General features: G+C 40.3%; 1 protein-coding gene across 1 annotated transcript in view; it reads right to left on the reverse strand.

Moving 5' to 3' along the window:
* Positions 1–4,703: 4,703 nt before the first annotated feature.
* PANK2 (pantothenate kinase 2) overlaps positions 4,704–24,480 on the reverse strand; it is a 28,408-nt gene continuing 8,631 nt past the window's right edge. Inside the window, exons 4-9 of the mRNA XM_063085934.1 lie at positions 21,208–21,560; positions 17,123–17,376; positions 15,400–15,576; positions 12,104–12,227; positions 10,394–10,519; positions 4,704–4,970 (exon numbers count right to left, since the gene is read on the reverse strand). Of these exons, the coding sequence (XP_062942004.1) occupies positions 4,920–4,970; positions 10,394–10,519; positions 12,104–12,227; positions 15,400–15,576; positions 17,123–17,376; positions 21,208–21,560 (1,085 nt within the window). The 3' untranslated portion in view covers positions 4,704–4,919. The remainder of the gene's footprint in view (positions 4,971–10,393; positions 10,520–12,103; positions 12,228–15,399; positions 15,577–17,122; positions 17,377–21,207; positions 21,561–24,480) is intronic.

Here is a 24,480-nt window from a genome sequence, read left to right on the forward strand (position 1 = left end):
AGGTGAGCCCAGAATTGGGGGATGTTTTTGGTTTGCAATCACATTCCTTTTGAATAAGGCATATTTTTACTTGACTGCAACATACTGAAATTCTAGCTTCCTAAACAAATCAGAAACTGAAATCCTTTCCTTACCTCATATGCCAAGCTAATCCAAGAGCACAATCAGACTTTTCTGACCGTCTTTCTGATCTGTGACAGGACACTCGAGAACAGGCTCTGCAGCTGGGCAGCCGCACAAGCCTCTCCCCCTGGTGGGAGCAGCCTCTGCGGGAGCCTGGACCAGCTGCCAGTGCCTCCCCCATCTTGGCCAGGTCCAAGTGAGGACCAAGATTCCAGTGGTGATGTTTGGCTACAATTGTCATGGTTTCTTAGGTGAGCTCATGTTTTTGAGGCAGGAGTCTGAGTGGCAGCAACTAAAGGCTTCTATTTATGGGGCAGATGTCTCCACCTGCCACTGAGTAAGTGGATGGTGAATCTCCCTAAGATTAACTGCAGGTATACCTGAATGTCCATATGCAAGTTTGTGGATTTGCTCCCTGTTCCTCCCGACTCTTTATGCACACTTTAAAAGGAAAATGTTTCCTGCAGAATTTTCAATGTGCTCAACTTCTTTCCCACTAAACAGAAATTATCTCACCAATTAAAAAATAAAAATTTAAAGTTCATTTTTGCCCCAGCAGGAGATGAAAGTTAAAGATTTCTCCAGGCAGCTCTGGAGGAAGAGGCATGGACTCATGCCTCACTCTTCAGCAGCTGCCCAGTGTCTCTTCGTTCTCACCCATCTCCCTGGCACAACTGCACCCAGAGCAGCAGCCCAGATCTAAGAAAAGGATCCCATGTGCCATGGAGCATGCTTCCATTTGAGTGGGAATAAATCATGAGAAAAAAGGGCTTGTTCCGTAAACCTGTTATTTTTCCAATTCAGCTTTAGAGCCCAAATTGTTGCAAGATGCGAATAGTTTTTTATCCCACTTTTAAACCAAGCCATTAGCATTCTTGGCTTACCAATCCAGTCCTCCCTTCTCTGGCTATAGGCCCAGGGAGCACACCCTCCCTGCTCCAGGGACATATACCTAGAACATGGGCCCCATGTCAGGGGACTTGCTCGTGCTTTAATGAAGCTCTTCTCAGCTCCCTGTGCCAGTCCAAGCCTGGCGGGTCAGCGTCTCAGACCCACAGCTGGCCACTCCTCTCCATCTGCCCTTCCCTCCCAGGCCCCAGCTAGAGCAGGTGGGGCAGGTGAGGCCAATATTAGGAAGTGCCTCCTGGTGACAGCTCGTCTTCCAAGACTGTGATAACTGTTATCTCCAAGTCTCTTGAAAGATCATTGCCGGCGGGGGGGGGCACTTTAGTCTTATAGTTTATCCCTTTGGGGTTTATTAACTAGATATCGTATAACTCCCTCAAAAAAAGGTTTATGAAATGCTGAGCCTCAGGTTTCATAGACGTGTTTGTAAACTAAGAATTCTGCAGCAGAATATTTTTAAACATTCGCAGTTTTTTGTAAGCTATATTTTTGTATATTTAATTGCTATTTTAAATTTTTAATGCATTTTGCTAATCACTGGTTTAAAAAAATGCATGTAACTGACTCAAATATGTGTAAATAAAAAGATTTGAAAACATTTCATGTTGAGCATATACCTTTCAAGTCATGCCTATAGTCGCCCACACCCACATACGCACGTTCCTAGACTTGCTAACTCAAGGTGAGTGGTTCTGATCAAATGGAGCAGTCACCAGAAAGAGATGATTGTGTCACCTACGTGGGAACACTAGCGTTCAGGGTGACTTGAAGCAGAGGAACTGATCTTGGTCCTCCACAGCCCACACAACCCTGAGGACTTGCCACCACACCAACCCTCCAGCTATATCCCAGGCCTGGAAATAACTCTTCTGTCAGGAAGAGGGAAAAAAAAATCTCTTGGTGCAAAGGCCTCCTGTGGCTGTGGCCACTACTGCTCTCCTTACCGTCCCTCACTAGGACCTTTGCAGTTCAGCTTCTGCTCCATGATTTCAGGGAAGCTGCTTCCATCAAGGCCATCATGTCCTTGCAGTCAAACCCGGGCAACTTTAATCCAGGTGCCCGCAGAGCTGCTCTCCCCACAGCCTCCTGAGCCAGGGCATCCTCTGACCGGTCTTCAGTTTTCTTTGTAGCCTTTTCCTTCACTGCCCATCTCTTTGTTGACTTTCTCACTCTACCCTGAATTTACAAAATTCCCATTTTCAGCTCTGTATCTCCAGCCCAAATATCAAGCTGCTGATCTGGAGTCTCAAAATCAGGCTGTCCAGAATCAAGCCTGGGTGCCCTCATGGCATCTCCTTTCCCTTGTCCCCCATATCCAGTCACCACAACCCAATAGCCCTCTAAGCATTTCCTCTCCACTCTGGCCACCCACTACCTCCCATCTTATTTCAGGGGTAGTGCTTGCCTTCTCACCCAGACATGGCCACAGCCCCCTTCTCACCCAGACATGGCCACAGCCCCCTTCACTGCCTCTCCTGTGTGAAGTGTGAGGTGGGGCCCTCAGGCTACTGAAGACAGACTGGAAGGAAGAGCTGCTGAGAGAAGACAGGGTAGTGCAATGGCAACTAGAGATTGAGTCTGTATGCACCTCACAAGCTGGAGTTGATGAGATGGCAGTAAGCTGGGATGAGGATGGGGACATTTCTGCATAGAGATGACCTTGGAGATCCACCACTGGAAAGAGCAGGAGGTGCTGTGGGGCTGCTCAGAGGCCATGGCTGGCTGGGGTGCCCCCTCAGAAATCAATGAGTGCTGATGGCTGCCTAGAGAGATCCAGGATTAAACCTGAAGACTGGTAACAGCTAATTATCGTCAGAAAACAAGCTGGCAGATACAAGTGGCCTGGAAGGCAGGAGGAGAAGCAAGAGAGGTCTGCCATGTTAGAACTGATTAAGATGCAACTCTGAAACATCCCTTTGATGAATAGGATTCACTGGTGACCCATCAATAACCTATCCATGGAGTGACAGGGTGGGCTGAGCACAGATGGAAAGTGGGGAAATGGAGAAGTCTCTCAAGAGAAGAAAGATGGGTTCAGGGAGTAGGGAGGCAAAGCAAAGGGGAGCTGACAGTGTTGGGTAAACTCAAGCTCTGGGACCAGGCAGACCTGGGTTTGAGTCCAGCCCATTTCCAGCTTTGTGACCAGGGGCAGGTTTGTGTCTCTGGGCTTTCAGTTTCCTTCCCTGTTAAGTTGTGGGAATAATGAGGGCTGGCTGAGATGACTCGCGTAGAGCTCTAGTCACAACCTCCTGAACACAGAAAGTACGGGCAGAGGCGGGCACAAGTGCTTCGGAGGGCAGGCCTGGGCCGCCCCAGGAAGCAAGCCAAGTTCACCAAAGTCACCTGCCCAGAGGAGCGGGAGGAGGGCCTGGAGCCCATGAGCTGAGAGGCACCCTCTACAAGTGGGTAGATGGTGGTGCTCTTTCGGGGCCATGGGGGTATACAGGGCCACCAAGCATGCAGCTGGGAGTAGAGGGCAGAGGGACACAGTATTGGGGTGTCCAAGGTGGCTCAGCCAGGAGTGCTGCAAGCAGCAGCATAGCAGGGGGAGGAGGGTCACCAATTACTGCCCAGGGGACGCAACTGCTATCCCTGCAGCATCTCTCCTGCTCCTTGCATGCACAAGGACCCAGCCCAGCAACAGCCACAAGCCAGATGTGCTAAGGCACGTGCGCTATGGCCACCACCCCTTGGGAAACAGCTGGGAATTGACCCTGCCCAGCATGTCCAGTGTGCCTCTGCTACCCCCACATGGCCAGCAGCACTAGCGCAGCGGTCCCTCCTCCCCACCCGCCATGTGAAAAAAATGGGACCACGAAGGCCACAGAGCAATAGCGCCTATGAGTCTTCCTTCCAGCTCCAAGACTGCTTTGTACAGGCCCTTCTCGCGTTCAACAGTGATGCAAGCACCACTTAATATATAAGACATAAAAGTAGCACTATATCCAAGGGAAAGGCCTTTTAAATTACTCTACACAGCAGAAAGAAAAGGTTCAACACTTACCAAGACTCTATCTCTGGCTTCAGGCAGTCTTCTGAGCCCCTTCCCCACTCCCCATGTGTTAGTTCATGAATGAACACCTCAATTCATCCTTTTCTACTCAGCCTGAAAGAATACCCACATTCTCCCATCCCCTGAAGAGATGTTAATTATAGCAGACTTTTTGCTGCTGTTAGTCTTTAAGACTGTGCTTTTTCTACTAACTTACCCACTTTCATCATGTCAATAATCCCATTACTCAGGAAATTCTGCCCAGAAGTCTTGTCTTCCCAAGATTTACAGCATAAAGTAACATGAACTGCCCTTCCAAACACTGCTTGTCATATTTCAGATACAGAATTAACCTGCCCAATTAAGTCTGCAGAACCCTGAAAGAAAACATGTTTTTCAGTATGTTCACACAAAGGCTAAATGCAAACCAGAGTAATGCACAGACCATGATCTTCAAGGCCATATTAACAAATATGTGATTAGATTACAACATAGAGTAGTAGCTTGCCTTACATTTAGCAAGTTCAAACAGGACACAAAACCACAGTCAGCTGAACACAGAATAGCTCTCCCCTGAAGTGTCTCCAATGAATGACACTAAGATTTCAAAAATACACAGCAACTTTAACAATGCTACAGCAAAGAGCAACTTAAATACAATAAATCCTCAACACTGTCTGAACATGGTCCACTCTGTTTTTAATATAATATTTCCTTCTGGTTGCTAGTTTAGACCAATGTTTAAGGATTTATCTTCATGACTTAGAAAAATACACTTGTCCTTTTCTCGCTTTGATTTAGGTAGTACACAATCATAAAACTGAGTAAGTCTCTTAAAAAAAACAACAGTCCACGGATCCCACTATGATAGGTTCCAGGAACCCCTCCCCAGGTATGATCAGGGGATCTTCAACAGCTCAAGTAGTGCTCCAACAGCTCCAAAATAACCCTGAAAGAAAATACACCAAAAATAAGAGCAGTTCTCCTTAGACTTATTTACATTACCATAAATATGACTACTAGTGTTAAAGCTAACACTGCCCTTAACTCCTGACACCTATTTTCTGATCACCTGCAGCAGGCCCAAGGCCAGCCTGGGATCAGAGGAGCTTCTCGGCTAGGGACGGGGGCTGGATGTACAAGATACTGCAAGCATGTTGGACAGCTGTCGTTAAAAGCAAAGCCAAATCCGTAGTGGGGGGGGTGGGGGGGTGGAGGGGTCCAGCAGCGGCTCAGTGACCTCTGGGTAAGAGATGGTACCTGGGCTGTGTCCTGGGGAATGAATGACAAGGAGAGAACCAGCAGAGGCCTACAGCATTTCCAAACAACTAAATATTGAAGGTATGATGAGACACGAAGTACAACAAAGCAAGAGAAGCTAAGAGGGGCAAGTCACAGAGAGTGAGGGCCTACCTGGGCTGGCAGTGGGAAAGAGAGAAAGGAGGTGGTGGAATGGAAGACTCAACTGAAAGAGGGGATGAGGGCAGCAGGGGAGGTCTGGCGATACTGCTGCTGAGAATGGGGACAGAGAAGCAGGAGATGTGGAGAGCAAGGCAGGTCAGCTCACTACAGGATGTGGAAGGCCATGGCAGCACAGCAGGTGCGCCCAGGAGGTCACTGTAGCCACTGACCCAGGGGAGGGCAGCAGAGGAGTGGATGATGGTGCCCTGAGGCAACATGGAGGTGCAGACCAAAGTCTGAGGAGGGGCAGAAGCTCCTGAGAGGAGGGCAGAGGCATGAGACAGAGAAGCAACAGCTACAAAAGGACAAGTGACAAACTGCCTCCACAAGTAAGCAGGTAAGGTCAAATACAACCAAGAACCCAAAACAAAACCAGGGGCAAAAAGGATAAAATATTACAGAAAATGACACAAAACCCACACTGACAGAAAGAGAATTCCAGCAGGAATCAGAGAAGAATCCTATAATGATACAGAATCTATCAAGGTCTCCAAAGCATGAGATCAGGTATTAACATACTCTAAAAAAGAAATAATTGAAAAAGGAATGTGGAGCTGGCTGGTTAGCTCAGTTGGTTAGAGCACGGTGTCCTAACACCAAAGTCAAGGGTTTAGATCCCCGCACCGGCCAGCGGCCAAAAAAAAGGAATGTTGGAAGATCCTGAAAGACTTGCTTGTGGATTTAGAAGAAGAATGTACTAAAGTCTCTGAAATATCATAAATAACTAGGGTCTAGTCCATCAAGAAAAGCTTCTTCAAGAACATGTGACTAAACAGAGATGCTGAAGCCTGCCCTACTTCTCAGTTTAAAAAAAAAAGACAGCCACAACCAATCTGTGTTATGAGGAGGCCAGAAACCGTAGGAGTAACACAGCTGAGCAAGACTCAGCAATCCTCAGGAACCCCCGACCACAGAGTACACAGATGCGAGGGTGCTCATTTTATAATAGCTAACTATACATTTTGTTTTATGCAGCTTTCTATATCTGTGTTTTATTTTTTACAGTAACCAGTATATTCAGTTCCACCAAAGACACAGAAAGTAAAGACACAGAAAGGTTATTATAAGATATGAAGTTCTAAGATGATAAGAAAGGATGAAAGAGAAAGGCTTAAGAATCTACACAAATTTCACAACAACAGTTAAACTGACTTCAGCGTGAGGGCAGGAGAATATTTCAAGACTAACAGAGGTTAAAATACTCAAAGTTCCACAAGTACAGAGATCAATACTAGAGTCAGAGGCCTGAAAGCAAATGAAAACCACAGGGACAAATGAACATACTAACCAGAGGAAAAAATGAAGTCATGACAAATTAAAAAATACAAAGATATGTGTTTTTTTTTTAAAGGTTAACCTAAGAAGCTAATCTCCATGTTCTAAGAAAAGTTTTAACAAGAGGTAAAAATTAAGCAGGAGGAACGTTATATTAAGATATGTTATTAACCCCATAAACATGTACAATGAAAAAAATAAAAGATATAGTTTTCTAAGCAAAATAAAAATAAATTTTTATTAAATAGCTAATAAAAAAATTGGTTAAAAGCAAAATAAAATATGTGAAAGATCACAAAAAGTTAAGATTTCAAACTATAAGAAACTTAATGGCAATTTGGTACTTATTTACTAATACAATAACAGAAGTAAGAAAATAAGTTAGATGACATACTTTAAGCTTTTGATATATGTAATTTGCACACTTTGAATTTTAATTATGAACTTAAGCAATTTAAAAGGAAAACTTTAAAGCAAATTTAAAGGAAAAAGTAATCTCTCTTTATAGCACTTCATGCCTACTTTGATTTCTGTTAATCCATATGAACACTGTTAAAATAAATATGCACATACAGTTATGAAAAATGTTCATAACAACACTATCTAAAAATCTAACAACACTTGAAATAGTAGACTGCCCAACAACCAAGGGAAGGGAAGAGAGAACCCCTTACATAACTCTGGTTCCATTTTCTTCTCCAAACAGGAAAAACAAAAGAGCACTTTCCAAGATAAAATATCAGGTTGAGCAATTCAATGATTCTTTTCCATTTTGCAATGCCTCACCTGTACATATGCTAAGTTCTTATGATAGTGTGGTTCTTGTCTGGAATGTTTTTTTACTGATCTAGTCACTTTTATACCATACATCTTAAATAAATGGAACATAAATTACTGTACATCATTACATAAAAACTGGCATAAAAAATGAAAAAAGCAAAACCCAGAGTAACTACAGAGTCAGTGCAATGGAAAAAAATAAAAAGGATAGTTCAGCAAAGAATATGGCATCAGAAATATAGATGAATGTTCATGATTTTTTCTTTAAAAATTGATGAAATTTATAATTAACTAAAATCCTACCTTACATTATATCAGGTAAGAAAGAGCTTTCAAACATTACAAAGTTAAACCCTACATTATACCATTACAAAAAAATAAGTAAGAAATACTACAGCCCATTTCACCTCTACTTCGAGTTCCACTACATGAAGTGTGGTGAACTTCATGCCCTTTGTACACTGCTATAGACTGGATGCCCCCCAACCTCACTGAGGCTTAATCCCACTGTAACTGTTGAGAGTGGGAAATCCTATTATGGTAATTGAAAGGTGATTACACTGCAGGGCCTTGAAGAGGTGATTACACTGCAGGACCATGCCTAGTGAATGGATTAAAAATGGTGGTCATGGGCATAGTTCTGAAGGCTTTAAAAGAAGAGTGCCTAAGGAACTAGTTAGTCTCTCTCTGCTCTGTCATTTTCTACCATGTGAAACCCCTGGGTCACTGTTGCCACCACCAAGATCCTCACCAGATGTATTCCCTGGACTTCAGACTTCCCAGCCTCTGAAACCGTGAGCATTTTCTTACAAAGTACCTAGTTCTGTGTATTTTGTTATAAGCAACAGAAACGGACTAATACAGAAAATTGGTACCAGAGAAGTGGGATGTTGCTTATAACAAATACTTAAAAATGTGGAAGCTGCTTTGGAATGGGGTGTTGAGGACAGGCTAAAAGAATTTGGAGGAATAGGCTAGAAAAAACCTAGATGCTGGTGAAAGTTTAGAAGACAAGAAAACCAGGGAAAACTTGGAACATTTTAGAGATTAAACGGTAGTGACCAGAATGCTGATAGAAATATGGACTGTTAAGACCATTCTAAAGAGGTCTCAGGTGTAAATGAGAAGGGACTTATTGGAAACTGGGGCAAAGATCACCCCTGCTATGAACTTGGCTGTACTATGTCCATGCCCTAGGACTTGCTGGAAGTTGGAACTTAGAACTTAAGAGTTATGAACCAGAATATCTGGCATGAGAATTTGACTCAGCAGCAAAGCATTCAGGAAGCTGCATGGCTACTTGTAACAACCTATGCAGAGTTATGACAGCAAAGGCATGATGTAAAGCCAGAATTTAAAAGGGAAGCAGAGCATAAAGATTTGGAAAATTTGTAGCCTGGCCATGTGGTAGAGCCGCAGAGAACATTTTCATGAGAAAATACAATGGTGCTGAGAAGATTAGTACAAAAGAAAGGGATTATCAAGAAAAGGAGGAAAAGGCCCTGAAGGCATTGCAGAAGCCTCTGAAATTATGGGCCCAGAGGCCTAGGGAGACAGAATGGTCTTGAAGAACAGACCTGAGGCACCATCATGGGCTCACTGCCCAGGGCCACCTTGGAAAGCTACTTCCAGCACCAGCAACCCCAGCTGCTCTGGCTACTCCTGCCGTGGCTAAATTGGCCCCAGGGGTGGCTGGACCTGCAGTTTTGGAAGACATAAGCCAGAAGACTTGGCAGCATCCACATGATGTTAGGTCTGCAGGCTCACAGAATGCCAGAGCCGTGGAGGCTTGGGAGCCTCCAACCCAATTTCAGTGGCTGTATGGAAAAGCCTGAGGGCTCAGGAAGAAATCTGTTGCAGGGGCGGATTCACCACAGTCTTCGCTAGAGTGATGCCAAGAGGAAATGTGGGCTTGGAGTTGCAGCAGAAAAACCCCATCAAGGCCATGCCTAGTGAAGCCATGAGAGCGGAACTGCCATGGAGACCCCAGACCTGTGGAGCTACCAGAGTGGAACACCAGCCTGGGAGAGCTGAAGTGTGGCCTAATACCAAGAAAGCCATAGAAGCGGAGCTGCCCAAGGACTTGGGGACCCAACTCCCTCACCAGCATGCAGAGGATGTCAAACATGGAGTCAAGGTACATGATTTGCCAGCTTTGAGTTTTAATGCCTGCCCTGCAGGGTTTCGGACTTGTTTGGGACTTGTTTGTGTTACCCCTTTCTTTTGGCCTATTTCTCCCTTTTTGAATGGGAATATATACCATATGTTTGCCCCACCTTTGTATCTTGGCAGTAGATAACTTTTGATTTCATAGATGGGACTTTGAGACTTTGGACTTTTGAGTTGAAAGAAGTTAAAACTTTGGGGATGAAATGAATATATTTGTGTACAAAGGATACGAGTTTGGGGGGTCAGAGGTGTAATGCTGTAGATTGGATGTGCCCCCAACCTCACTGAGGCTTAATCCCCACTGTAACTATTGAGAGTGGGAAATCCTATTATGGTAATTGAAAGGTGGGGCCATGAAGAGGTGATTAGATTGTAGGACCATGCCTAGTGAATGGATTAAAAATAGTGCTCATGGGTATGGTTCCAAGGACTTTAAAAGGAGAGTACATGAGGAACTAGTCTCTCTCTGTTCCATCATTTTCTGCCATGTGAGACACCTGGGTCACTGTCACCACCACCAAGACCCTCACCAGAAGTGTTCCCTGGACTTTGGACTTCCTAGCCTCCGAAACTTAAGCAATAAATTTCATTTTCTTATAAAGTACCCAGTTCTGTGCATTTTGTTATAAGCAATAGAAGCAGACTAATACATGTATGTAACACATCACAAGAAACAAGTCAGCTTACCTCGTGTTCCGAAAAAAGTGCCTTTAACTGCCCCTTGGACCAATAATCCAAAGCATATGCCAAAAGCTGCATGGCGATGGTATTAATTCTCAAGAAATTTCCAACAAATACCACCTGGTTAATGTTCTGAGCACATCAAAAAAAGGCAATTAGTTTTCATCTTAATTTTTCTCTCATAAAAAGTTACCCCAAACAGAGCACCATGTGCATATTTTTTAGGAGCAATTTGACTGCTGATCAAATTTAATCCAGTTGGTCCAGGGCTACTTATTTGATCCCCAGACAACTATAGAACTACTGCAAAGCATGCCAGAAAATGTTACAAGAAAACAAACTAGGAAAAACATTTGTATTAAATATGACAAATAATAACTATTAACGCTTTATGCAGACAACTAAACAAAAAAAACAAGATGCCAATTTAAAAGAAAAAAAGTGACACAAATAAGCAAAAGATTTAAAAAATGTAACAGGTACAAAAAATTCAACTTCACTAGTAATCAAAGAAAGCAAAATTTTAGTCCTATTAAGTTAACAAAAACATTAACTGAAATTCCACCCCCAACATTAGTAAAGATGCAGTAAAACTGATCCATTCATTCACTGTTAAAGATGATCTAAACTGTTGCAGCCCTTGTGCAAAGTATCCTAACAGTATGTATCAAGATTCATAAGCATGGTCTTATTCTTTAGACTAGAAATCTCATTCCTGAGTAAGCCCCATGTCAAGAATAAAATTCAACCAAAGAATAGCTTCACCCTCAAAAAAGCATATTGCATAGTTATCATTGGCAAGCAACCAAATGCACAGCTCTATGTGAATGATTCATGATAGAAAAGAATTTGATCAAATATATAGCCATAGAATATATAATATTTAAGTAAAAGATATAAAAATAGTGTGTACACCAACTAAAATATTTTCAAATACATAAGCACAGGAAAGGGAATATACAATAAAGAGAAAAGTAGTGTTATGATATTCAAATGAAATTTAATTATTTGATGCTGATACAGTATCTTTTTAATTAAAAATGAAACAAATCCTTTCGTGCCTTTTGAAGTTTCTTTTCAAGCCACATGCTTATATTATCTAAAGAATAATTTTTAAACACAAATGTATAAATAGGAACAAGCCATGAAGCTGCATCAACTGAATCCTAGATCCTCTTTCCCCCAGGGCAGCCAATTCTTGGTTCTTTCATAGCCCTGTACAATGCTGCTTGACCTGAATGCTACAAGGCAGCACTGTAAAGAAGCTGAAAGCACGAAGACACAACTCTGCGGGGGGGGAGGGGAGCAGGGTGGGCAATTCCTCTGCCCACTCAGTCTTCGCCCAGCTTCAATGATTTCCTGTAGATTCCTTCCCAGGGCCTCTACAGCACATCGATGAGCATGGAGTCTAGATTCAGCATCGTCACCCAACATCACCCCCAAGAGTCCCCATCATCTGGAACACTGGCTACCTTCCTATCTTCCTCCACTCTCTCCTAGACAGTAGCAGTGTTTATCTTCAGTAAGCAAAAGAAATCCATGAAGATTAATCTGCATTTGAAGAGCTTTAATTTCGCACGGAAACAAACTCCACCCCACAGGACTACATTTAGGCACTGTTCTGAGAAGACAGACATCATGTGATGTCAAGGTGGGGCCCACTTAGTAAGTTCAGTATTTTCCTTAGAGCAACTAAAGAAACCCATGTCCCCTTACTTCATTAAGGGCACACATTCTTGCTATTGAGCCAATATTGTTAGTGATGGTGATCAAAGCCGCTCTGGCGAGGTCCTCTTTACTGACTGCCTCTCGCTTCTCCTTGCTCATCATGTTCCCAAAGCTGTAACAGGGAAAAAAAACATTCCATTGCTAAACCATAGACAACACAGCCCAACAGATCCTGAATGTTACTGGCTTTTAGGGTAACATTGTTTGAATCGTCAAACTGTTTATTACAAAATAGTGGCGCATCTGCTCAAAGAGAAATGCAGCTTAAAATATAACCCTCAAGTGTTCTAAATGAGCAGATGGTTTTTCTTGTGGTTTCTACTGAAATCTAGTTTTGATACTAGATATTTGCACATTTATTTAGGATCTCATCAGAGCCACTGGAAGGCACCACTGCTCCTTCTGCAAGACAGTTCCAGGAAGACACCTCTATCAGAAATTCATCCCGGGCCAACCCCGTGGCGCACTCGGGAGAGTGCGGCACTGGGAGCGCAGCAGTGCTCCCGCCGCGGGTTCGGATCCTATATAGGGATGACCGGTGAGCTCACTGGCTGAGCGCGGTGCCGCCGGTCACAAAAAAGACAAAAAAAAAAAAAAAGAAAGAAATTCATCCCAACCACATAACTCTTCCACTCAGATGGTCATTTTCACATCTGGTAAATTGCTTTATCAGAGCAAACCAAAGCACAGACAAGTGAGTCCCAGCGTGAGCTACCTTGAGAGTTTTAGATTTCCCTGAAAAACATAAAGTACTTCAAAATACTTAACCAGCAGAACTGCTACATTAGTAACTGTGACCAGAATACAAACCCAGCCAATTGGAAAAGTGATGACCAATGAGCAAATGCTGCAAACACAGAAAATAAAATCTATTGTATTTCCTAAGTACCAAAAATTAGTAAACAAGCACATATATATGACTGTTTTTTCTACTATTAAAAACCATATGCCCCAATATACAAAAAAAATTGTATTTCTAAACAATCTTAAAATAAAACAATTCCATTTATAATAGCATCAAAGAAAATAAAACGCCTAGGAATATATTTAACAAAAGAAGTACAACACTTGTACACTAAAGTCTATAAAATACTGCTGAAAGCAAAGATCTAAATGAATGGAAAAACATTCCAACTTCTAATAGAAGATCTGATGTGTTAAGATAGCAATACTCCCCAACTTTGTCTACAGATTCAACACAATGCCTGTCAAAATTCCAGCTGTCTTTTTTGCGGACATTGGCAAGCTGATCCTAGAATTTATATGAAAATGCAAGGAATAGCCAAAACAATCTTGAAAAAGAAGCAAAGTTGAAGGATTCATACTTATCAATTTTGAAACTTAATACAAAGCTACAGTAATCAAGTCAGTGTGGTAAAAGAATAGACATAAAGATCAATGGAACAAAATTAAGAGTCCAGAAATAAACCCAAACATTTATGGTCAACTGATTCTTGACAAAGCGGCAGAGAGAATTCAATAGAGAAAGAACAGTCTTTTTTCAACAAATGGTGCCATGACAAATGGATATCCACCTGCAAAAGAATAAATTTGGGCCACTCTGTCACACAATATAGAAAAATTAACTCAAGATGGATCACAGACCTGAAGTTAAAAGCTAAAATATAAAAGTCTTAGAAGAAAATAAAAAAGTAAATTTTCATAACCTTAAAATAATTTCTTATGTATGACACCAAAAACACAAGTAATAAAAGAGGAGACAAGATGGACCTCACCAAAACTACAAATTCCTAGGCTGGCTGGTTAGCGCATTTGAATAGAGCACAGCCTTATAACACAAGATAACACAGGTCACAGGTTCAGATGACAGTACCAACAAGCTGCCAGGAAAAAAAAAAAAAAAACACCTAAAAATGCCTATGCTTCAAAGGACACTATCAAGGAAGTAAAAAGACAACTAACAGAATGAGAGAAAATATTTGCAAAGTATATATCTAATAAGGGACTTATATCCAGAACATATAAATAATTCTTGTAACTCAACAGTAAAAGGAAAATCCAATTTAAAAATTAGCAAAAGACTTGAACAGACATTTCTCCAAAGACAACGTGGCCAAAAAGCACATGAAAAGATGTTCATCATTAGCCATCAGGAAAATGCAAATAAAACCACAATGAGGTGTCATTTCACACCTTTTAAGACAGCTAAAATTCTCCACATTTAAACTCTCACAAACTGCTGAGAGTGTAAAACAGTAGTTTTAGTAGTTTCTCAAAAGAATAAACATAAAGTTACCATACAACCCAACAATTCCACTCCTACGTACAGACCTAAGAGAATTAAAATTATATGTCCATACAAAGACTTGTACAGCAGTGTTCAGCATTATTCATAACAACCAAAAAGTGGAAATAACCCAAATGTTCATCAACTGATAAATAGATCAGTAAAATATAGTATATCCATACACTGGAATATTATGCAGCAATAAAAAGGAATAAAACTCTGATTCATGCTACAACACAGATGAACCTTGAAAACATTATGCTAAGTGGAAGAAGTGAGTCATAAAAGATCACATATTGTATATATCATTTATATGAAATGTTCAGAATAGGCAAACCTACAAAGACAGAAAGTAGATTAGTGTTTGGCAGGGGCAAGGGATGGGGGAATGAAGAGTGGCAGTTAACGGATATAAGGTTTCTTTCTAGAAAGATAAAAATGTTCTGAAATTTGATTATGATAATTGTTGCACAATTCTGAAAATATATTAGAAACCACTAAATTGTACATTTTAATAGGTGACTTTATAGTGCATGCTATGGCTTGAATGTTTGTCCCCTCCAAAGTTCATATTAGAACTTAATCCTCAATATGGTACTTAAAGTGGGTCGTTTAAGAAGTGACTGGATCATGAGGACTCTACTGTCATGAATGGATTAATCCATTCACAAATTAATGGTTTAATGGGTTATCAAGGAGTAGACTGGGGGCTTTATAAGGAGAGGTAGAAAGCATGTGGAAATGCTCTTACTCAGCCTCTTGCCGTGTTTACCCTGCTTTGCCTCAAGATTCTGCAGAGTTCCCAACCAGAAAGCCCTCACCAGATGTGTCCCTTGACCTTGGACTTTCCAGCCTCCAAAACTTTAAGAAATAAATTGTCTCTTTATAAATTATCCAGTTTCAAGTATTCTGTTATCAGCGACAGAAAATGGATTAATACATAAACTATATCTCAATAAAGCTATTTAAAAGAAAAAAGATAGACGTAATATTTAATATTTTATTCCTGTATTTCTTAGAACACACGCCCCCTTACCTCGAAGCCACAGCCCAGCCTGGCAGTCCAAACCTCTCATAGTCCCCTCCATAAATGTCTCGCACTAGTTTATCCACTTTGGTGCTATCTCCACGAGATGCCATTTCAAGAGCTTCTTCAAACGTGGTACAGCCAGTAAGAAGACAGCAGAGACCATAAAAAGTTCCTCCTCCAAGACTGTGATTAGAAACAAACAACGGAGTATTATAATTTCTCAGGAATTAGGAATAGGAAGGCAACATTTATGAATTTCAAAACCATATTCATAAATAAATCCACTCCTGCCACCACCCAATCATGCAGACGCCACTGGTATAAAACAAGTCTACAAAAAGATAAAAACAAGGTGTCTCATATACACCTTGAAGATACATATCATGTGAGCCAACAAGCAAAGTGGCAAAACGTAGAGCCCCCACCTCCCTTCCCATGTCCCAGTGCAGTCAGGGCATTTGCTGAGGATAAACAGCCTCTGGAGCAGACCAGCCCAACACACCTGGAATTAAACTGACGCATACTCTCCATGCGTATTCCCTAAGTCATTCTCATCCAAGCACCCTGTCACCGTGGCTCACAGGTCCCCCACCCCACCAGACTCCTCTATTAATGTGTTTTTCCCAAAAATTACTCCTCTCGTTCTTTAACTCACACCTATCAAAAAACTCGATTCTCCCAATCCCCAGATCCTTGTTTTTCAAGTGACCTCTAATCCTTAAACCAAAACCTATCTCTTCTTCCAGCTAACCTTCCCTTTTCAGACTACCTTCCCCCAATCAATTTTCTATTGATCAGTACTTCAACTTCTAGATCTCATATCATCCCCCGGTCACATGTATGTAGGTGTGTGCCTGAGTGCATAATGTGTAGATGTATAAAATCTATACAGGGGGCAGGCCAGTTAGCTCAGTTGATTACAGCATGGTGTTATAACACCAATGTCAAGGGTTTAGATCCCTCTACCAGCCAGCTGCCAGAAGAAAAAATATGTATATGTTTTTAAAAATAAATCTATACAGGTTTCAAAGCTGGAACATTCTATTGCCTTTCCTTATAGATGTTACCTAGTAACCTTAACTACTCTGTATACGCATACCATAAACTATCTGATGGCAAGGACTTTAGGCTTAGTGATTCTGCTGATGCGATATTTTATGAAACAACTATGGTAATAAAATCTTGAGCAATAGAGATTAAAGAAAAGAAGGTCATAAAATCAGAATTTTCAAAGAGAAACGTTTGCATAACCCCAGAAAAACTTAATTTTTTCATATAATTTTAACAAGTTCTTGAAGGTGTATATGTAACACCTGAAAACTCAGTTAACCTATTATGATATTAAGGATAAACAATGATATTTAGTGGTTGCCTAAGGCAGGTAGGTAGGTAGGTAGGAGAGAATGGTGAGTGACTGCTAATCGACAGGGTAATGAAATGCACTAAAATTAGATAATGGTGACAGTTACACAATCTGTGAACATACTAAAAACCACTGAATTGTACACTTTAAATGGGTGAATTTTAGGGCTAGCCCATGGCTCACTTGGGAGAGTGTGGTGCTGATAACACCAAGTCAAGGGTAGATCCCCTTACCAGTCATCATCATATATATATATATAAAAAATAAAATGGGTGAATTTTATCTTATATGAAGTGTATTTCAACAAAGCTGTTTTAAAATGACGAAAAAAATAAAAACACAAAACAATGACTTTTATATACTTACCTGGTACCTGTGACCCGCCTGTAATTATCTTTGGAATATACTGCTAAGATGCTAACGCCTGAGCCAATGTTCACCAGCAGCAGAGGATATGGATTTTTCAACTCAAATGGTAACTTCTGACATTTTTCAGAATCAGCTGGGTTTTCAAAGTAATAGCACTGGGACCGTCCATTGAATCCAACTGAGTCAATGTATAAAATTCCTTTTATTAAGCAATCTAGTTCGTCCAGTTTGCAAAGCTGAAGATCACCTATCTGTAATGAAATAAGAATGTATTCAGACTGTTTAACAAACCAAGAGAAATAAAAATTCCATTTAATAAAACATATCCTCTACATTAAAAAAACCATAAAAGCGCATTCACAAGTGTGTATTATTTGTGCAAGCTATACAGAACAGATTTGGAGACAAAGAATATAGGGATGGACTGCTGAGACAGACTCCTGCTCCCACACACCCAAATACACTCTAAATACAAACCACTGCAGCAGCTGGAGAAGTGCACCAAAAACACAAGTGAACATTTATCAACTTGTCAAGCAGAAAACAAGATGTCTGCTCACAGGGACAACGAGGCAGGTACGAAGCTGACGTCACAGCACTATCAGAAAACACCAAATGACACATCAGGGAAGCCACAAGGACTCTGACATCTGCCCTCCAAAAAACCGTCTTCAAGGCTGTGAAGCAGTATCAAAAGAGGCCACACCATTATTTAACAACCTGGAAGCCAAAGGGCTCAAAGTGTCCAATTAGAAGATAAGATTTTTTGCTATCTAAAGCCTCTTAGGAAGAGGGGAATAAAGAAGGATTTTTGCAGTATCAAAATTTAAACTATATTTAACAACTTAATTCCATGTAATAATGGAATAATTAAGTTATTATTCATATTATGGGGCACTGTATAATGAATAATGCAGAGGATCTATACATACTAAAGTGGGAAGAACTCGAAGACATTAGTCAAAAAAGCAAGTCGAGAAACATTTTATAAAATATGATCCAATTTGCCTATTTTTAAAACAGTGTTTATATGCATATGTATCATATAAATCATAGTCACACATTAGAAAAATTTTAGATACAAGGGCCAGCCCATGGCTCACTTGGGAGAGTGTGGTGCTGATAACACTAAGGCCACGGGTGTGGACCCCTATTATAGGGACAGCCAGTTAGCTCACTTGGAGAGCGTGGTGCTGACAACACGAAGTCAAGGGTTAAGATCCTCTTACCGGTCATCTTTTTAATTTTAAAGAAAAAAAAAAAAAAAGATCTCCTTACCAGTCATCTTTTCAAAAAAAAGAAAAATTTGAGATACATAAACTTTTAACAGTGGTGACTTTGAAGAGAGATGACAAAGACTTCCACGTCTGACACGATAAACATCTAACCTATTTGGATGTTTACAAGCATATACACTTAATACATGTGACAAATGCAAAGAGCCTCAACCCCCTAAGCACCTGTTTCTGTTTATAACCAAGTTTAGTCCTGCAAGTTCTCCCTCTTTAATTCAACTCCCATTTCGATAACTTTTTTTTTTTTTTTTTTTTAAAGATGACCGGTAAGGGGATCTTAACCCTTGACTTGGTGTTGTCAGCACCACACTCAGCCAGTAAGCTAACTGGCCATTCCTATATGGGATCCGAACCCGTGGCCTTGGCGTTATCAGAACCACACTCACCCAAGTGAGCCACAGGCCAGCCCCCATTTCAATAATATTTACATTCAATTTATTCTGATCCACTGTGGGAGATGAAAAAGTTAATAGATAATGTTATCTTAATCCTTAATTAGATAACTGAATCTACAGGCAATTTCAGTAACCCAAGGTACTCAGAACATAAGTGCAGCAAAAACAAAAAACTTAATATAAAGTGAGGAAATTTGATTCACATTAAAAAAATAAACAGGGTAAAACTCAGTATTTAAAGAAAAAAATTCACTGTGGTTTATTAATTATTCACTCCTAATGCACAAACAGATTTGACAGGCATTTCATTTTCCTACAATTTTTAAGGATAGCGCTGGTGCATACAAACGCAAGAGAAACCCCAGCAGCCTAAGAACTAATTCCTAAAGTATATGAGCATTCTTCAAAAAGTTCGTGGAGGGCTGTCCAGTTAGCTCAGTTGGTTAGAGAAGGTGGTAATAACACCAAGGTTCAGGGTTCAATCACTCTACTGGCCAGCACCAAAAGGAAAAAAAAAAGTTTGTGGAAAAATTGAATTAAAAGATAATACAAATCTTTCCCTGAACTTTTTGAGCACCCCTCAAAAAATCCACCTGGCACCTCTCCTTGGATTACCTCACAACACTAAACCTCTAGTAACAACCTGAATGGTTTTCATATATGTTCCAAAGGGCACCTCTATAGGGTCCTTGATAGAGTTTGGATGTGTTGTACCCCCAAAACTCATGTGGAAATCTGATGCCCAATGTGGCAGTGTTGGGAGCTGTTTCAGTCAAAGAGGTGGATGGATCCCTCATGAATGGATTAATGCTTTTCCTGGGTGGGTGGGGGTACTGAGTCAGTTCTTGCTCTATTAGTTCCCATGAGAGATAGTTGTTTAAAAGACCCTGGCTCCCCCTTCTACACTCCCCCTCACTTACTCTAGCTATGTGATCTGCTTCTACCTGCCTCTTTCCACTGTAAGTAGAAGCAGCCTAAGGACCACACCAGGTGCAGCTGTCCCAGAATCGTGAGCCAAATAAATCTCTTTTCTTTATAAATTACCCAGTTTCAGGTATTCTGTTAGAAGCAACACAAAATGGACTAATATAATCCTGGAAATAAAAGGTTTTTCATTTACCTATCCGTTATGATCCAGAGTCAGTCCACTACGAGGCTTCCACAAAGGAGGAGAACCTTCTCTCCTCCTGCTACCTCCCCCTTTACTTATGGGTGGAAAAGAAACCATTTAAAGCCAGCAACCGAGAAAAATTCAGGCAAAGAATATAAAACCTTATTAAATAATTCATGTCAATTCTATATTATGATTATTATGGCCTGTTAAAAAGTCAGAAGGCAGAGAACAAAGAAAGGACAGGATCACAAACCATACAATAACATACAGTGCAGGGAAATAAAGATGTAGAATAACACAAAGGCAGAATATCTCTTTTATTTTTTTTTTTTTTTTTTTTTTTTTTTTTTTTTTTTTTTGTCGTTTTTTCGTGACCGGCACTCAGCCAGTGAGTGCACTGGTCATTCTTATATAGGATCCGAACCCGCGGCGGGAGCGTCGCCGCGCTCCCGGCGCAGCACTCTACCGAGTGCGCCACGGGCTCGGCCCCAGAATATCTCTTTTAGAGATATCATTTGCTGGCATGAAAAACAAAGTGCACTGAAGACATTTTAAATCTGTATTGCACCCTGAAGGTCGGAGTCTTGGCAACTGACTTGTCAATTCTCCCACCTAACCCCAACATCCACCTCAACGCCTTGCCCACAGTGTTCACTGAGTGAAAGCAAAATCAAGTGCCAGTGGCACTCCCCAAGATGGTCAAGAGGCTGTGGTTACCAAGTGCACAGCACAGAACACAACCAGAAGGCATTCAGGGAGAGGTGGTCTTTACTGTCAGCCATCTCAGACTAGCCCTGAAAACACTGCTTTTGACCAGTTCCTTATTTTTTTTTAATTAGTGAACATTCCAGGAAATAACTGAGGGGGACAATAGAAATTATGTAGCAGACAAGACTGGAAACAATTATATGACATGAAATGACATGATTTTTAAAAATTATTCTTCAATCTCATTGTTCAAGTGTTAATGTTGTTGTTCCTCTCAGGCAGTTTCTTAATTCTGCTTATTCACTAATTTTTCATACTAAAGAAACAACAAAATGCTATGCTTTCAGTGGTCCTGATTCTCATCAACACATCTTAACTAGGCAAAAAAAAAACTATACAACAATCTCTAGATGGCTAGCTCCTGACTATCACTAATTTACATTTAATTTTCATTTGACTCAAGAAAATTCAAGTTCCATTAGAGATGGAAATGACTCCACCAATTGCTATTTAGTATCATTTTTAACAGTCAAATTACCATAAATTGTATATAAGCTAAAAAATGCATACTGTGAGAAAATCCTGCTCAAATTTGTACGCTCCACCTCCAGTGGCACAAAAGACAGTGTGGAGACTCGAGAAGTTTTTATCTCTGCCCATTTGAATAAAAGCAGGCATGTCATGAGTGGGAAAGCGTATAAAGTGCAGATTGCCTTTGCGTCCACACAGAGTCAGGTCCTTCAGCTCGAGGTGCACGTCCCGAATGCCCGTGGACCCATAAGCCACATTGGAGGTCAGGTACTTCCGAATGCTTTTAAGACTTTCCACTTCTTCCTCCTCTTCTTCGGCAGTGATATCTTTGGGTTCAAAATAAACCAGCTTGACCAGGGTTCCACCAATATCCAAGCCAAACCACGGAAAAACTAAGTAGGGAAGGAAAAAAAAAAGAAGTGTTCTGAAAACAAAATTTACACTTCTACATTAGAAACTTACTTCATAACCTGTAGTTTCCAAGGGATTTAATTCTAAACAAAAAGGTTTTAAGGAGAAGACATGTGATTGTCTGGTTCAGAAGCTTATTTAAAACAAACAAACACAAAAGAAAAACCAGTACAAAGATCAAAAAGAAAAATACCAAAATATTAAGCCAATACAACTTTCCTGTACAAAGCCCAAACTGCACGATGAAATATTTTTAAAATAACAAAATGACTACCCAGTAAGTCTCAACTCTGAAAAACAAAGATTGAGAATGAAAATCTTCATCCTCCCCACAGGGTTAAAGAAGAAATGTTGAGACTTCAGAGCTGTGGTTTAGTACTCAAACTAGAGATAAAGCAAATTCCCAACCCCACATAACACGTAAGCTCCAGTGGTCAATTTCTCTCTCAAAACCTGATTTTCTAAAAATAAAAGGTTTCAATGGACCTTAAATTAAACATCTTTTCCCACCTCCTCCCTCCACCCCCAAATAAAATGGCTTTAAGAGACTGGATCATGACAGACTGAATAAACATACATGCCTTCCCCTCTCACCCTAAATCCTAGAAAGGACTAAAGATATGGATTTACTGATACATTCTTTTTCGAAATAATTCTGGGAAACAGGAAGTGACACCAACAGTACAAGTTGTAACTGTGCAAAGGAATGCTATTAGAAATAGATGCAGCTATGCAGGTGGGAGAACATGTAGGGGTGCTGTATCCAACCTGTACATAGGGGGTGGCTGCCATGAGGAAACAGGAGCAGGCTCTGATGTAGTCATGTGTGATCTGGTGGGGAAATGCACTTGGCACAAATGGACAGGACACCACTTCCTTCTACCAAGAGCCTCTCCCCATCTCACCCCAACAAAAGCAAGCTCTTCACTGAGCAAAGGCACTGGAGCCCCAAAATCAGCATGGCACCCAGGTGGCTGCTATTACCCAGAAGGAATGGGAAGCCCACCCACATCCCATCTCTCCCCTACAGACTAGTAAACAGAAACCACATGCACTAACAGAAGAACAGCAATTCTCAAACCAGAGATGATCATTTTACCAACTAGAATCACCAAGAGGAAAATCACCACAAAAATGAGGAACTAAATATTTGAAGAAAGAGTAGCAGGAACAAACAGGAGAATCATAAATATCCTCAGAGGTAAAATGAGATCTCACCCTTGAAAAATAAATAAGTTACTATAAAGAAAAATGAGAAATTAAAAACGATTGCTAATTGTGGTATGGTTGCAAGAATTAACACGTGATAAAATTATATAGAACTAAATATACATATACAAAAGAGTTTATGTAGAACTGGTAAAATTTAAATAAAGTCTGTCCATGTTAATTTCCTAGTTGTGGGGAAAAATACTGCCTTCAAAAGAAAAAAAAAAAGAAAGAAAGAAAAGGACAATCCACTACACACTTGACTTGACATGCATGAATCTCAAAAACAGGCTGAGTGAAAGAAGCCTTGCACAAAAGGCTACAAATTATGTGATTCCATTTACGTGAGACTCTAGAAAACGCAAACTAGTCATTTCTGCACCTGAGAGAAAGCAGATCATAGGCTGGGGGGAAGGGAAAGATGAACTGCACAGGCACGAGAAAACAGTGATAACCCAAATCTTGATTGTTGGCAGGGGGAGGGCTGTATGTACATATATCTGGGTGTATATATCTGTCAAAATGCATGGAATTGTATACTTTATATGGATGCAATTTATTATATGTAAATTGTATCTCAATAAAGACATTTTTATAAAAGAGAAAAAATGGTCACCAAAATAAAGCTCAATAGATAAATTTAAAAGCAAAATGGGGATAGGAAAAAACAAAAGGAAAACAAAACTAAGAAATTCTCCCAAAATGCCTCTCAAATACAAAGGAAAGATACACAGAATACAGAACCAGAAAGTACAACATCTATCTTACGCAAAAAACTTCTTAGGGGAAAGGGAGAACATGAATCATCAGGCTGGAACTCTAAGTACTAAGTAGAATCAGTTAGTGGGAAAGGGGAAGACCTAGACACATCCTATTGAAATTTCAGGAAATCCTAAGAAAAAACTGAATTCCTACAAAAATACATAAATCACATAAAGGTAAAAATTAGACTTTTAATCAGCAACACAGATGCTAGAAGAAAAGTGGAGCACTGGCTTCAAAGTTATAAGGAAAAAGATTCTGAAACATATACCAGCCAAACCAACTTTCAAGTGGGAATGCAAATGAAATTTTCACACATGAAAGGGCTCAACTTTTAGTATTTGAAGACATTCTCTGAAATAATTAGTTGATGCACACCAACATAATTTAATAACATCCAAGATCTTTAAAAAATCTTTTTACCCGTGAGCTATAAGAAACAAAAGCAAAGGAACCAACATATGCTGACTTTTAGAAAAAAATAAGCAATCTGGAACTAAAATACTTGCGTGATTTCAACACAGGAAGCCAAAGAGGGAAGAGAAAGGAGAAGGAAGTAAAAGCAAGCAGCAGTTCTGTCTCACTGGGAAAAGGAAGACAAGATAAAGATTCTGATTAATTGCGGACAAGAATAGAGAAGTATTGGTTTACATGTGTTAAAAATTTGCAGGTAATTCCAGAAGAGAAAAAGAGAACATACGACTTTCAAATGACTAGGGAAAAAAAATTAATAAATCAGTTCAAAAATAAAGAAAAGAAAAAAAGTATAGTAAATACAAAATAAAAAATGACAGGAATTAATGCAAACATATCAGTAATCACTAATAGGTCAAATTTTCAGGCTGAAGGGGAAATTCTTCTATATGCTGACGTAAAAAGATACCTCAAACAAGATAATACAAGTAAGGAAAAATGGTAAAACACCCACAA

The sequence above is a fragment of the Cynocephalus volans genome, chromosome 1, assembly GCF_027409185.1.
Source record: "Cynocephalus volans isolate mCynVol1 chromosome 1, mCynVol1.pri, whole genome shotgun sequence".
Taxonomy (NCBI): domain Eukaryota; kingdom Metazoa; phylum Chordata; class Mammalia; order Dermoptera; family Cynocephalidae; genus Cynocephalus; species Cynocephalus volans.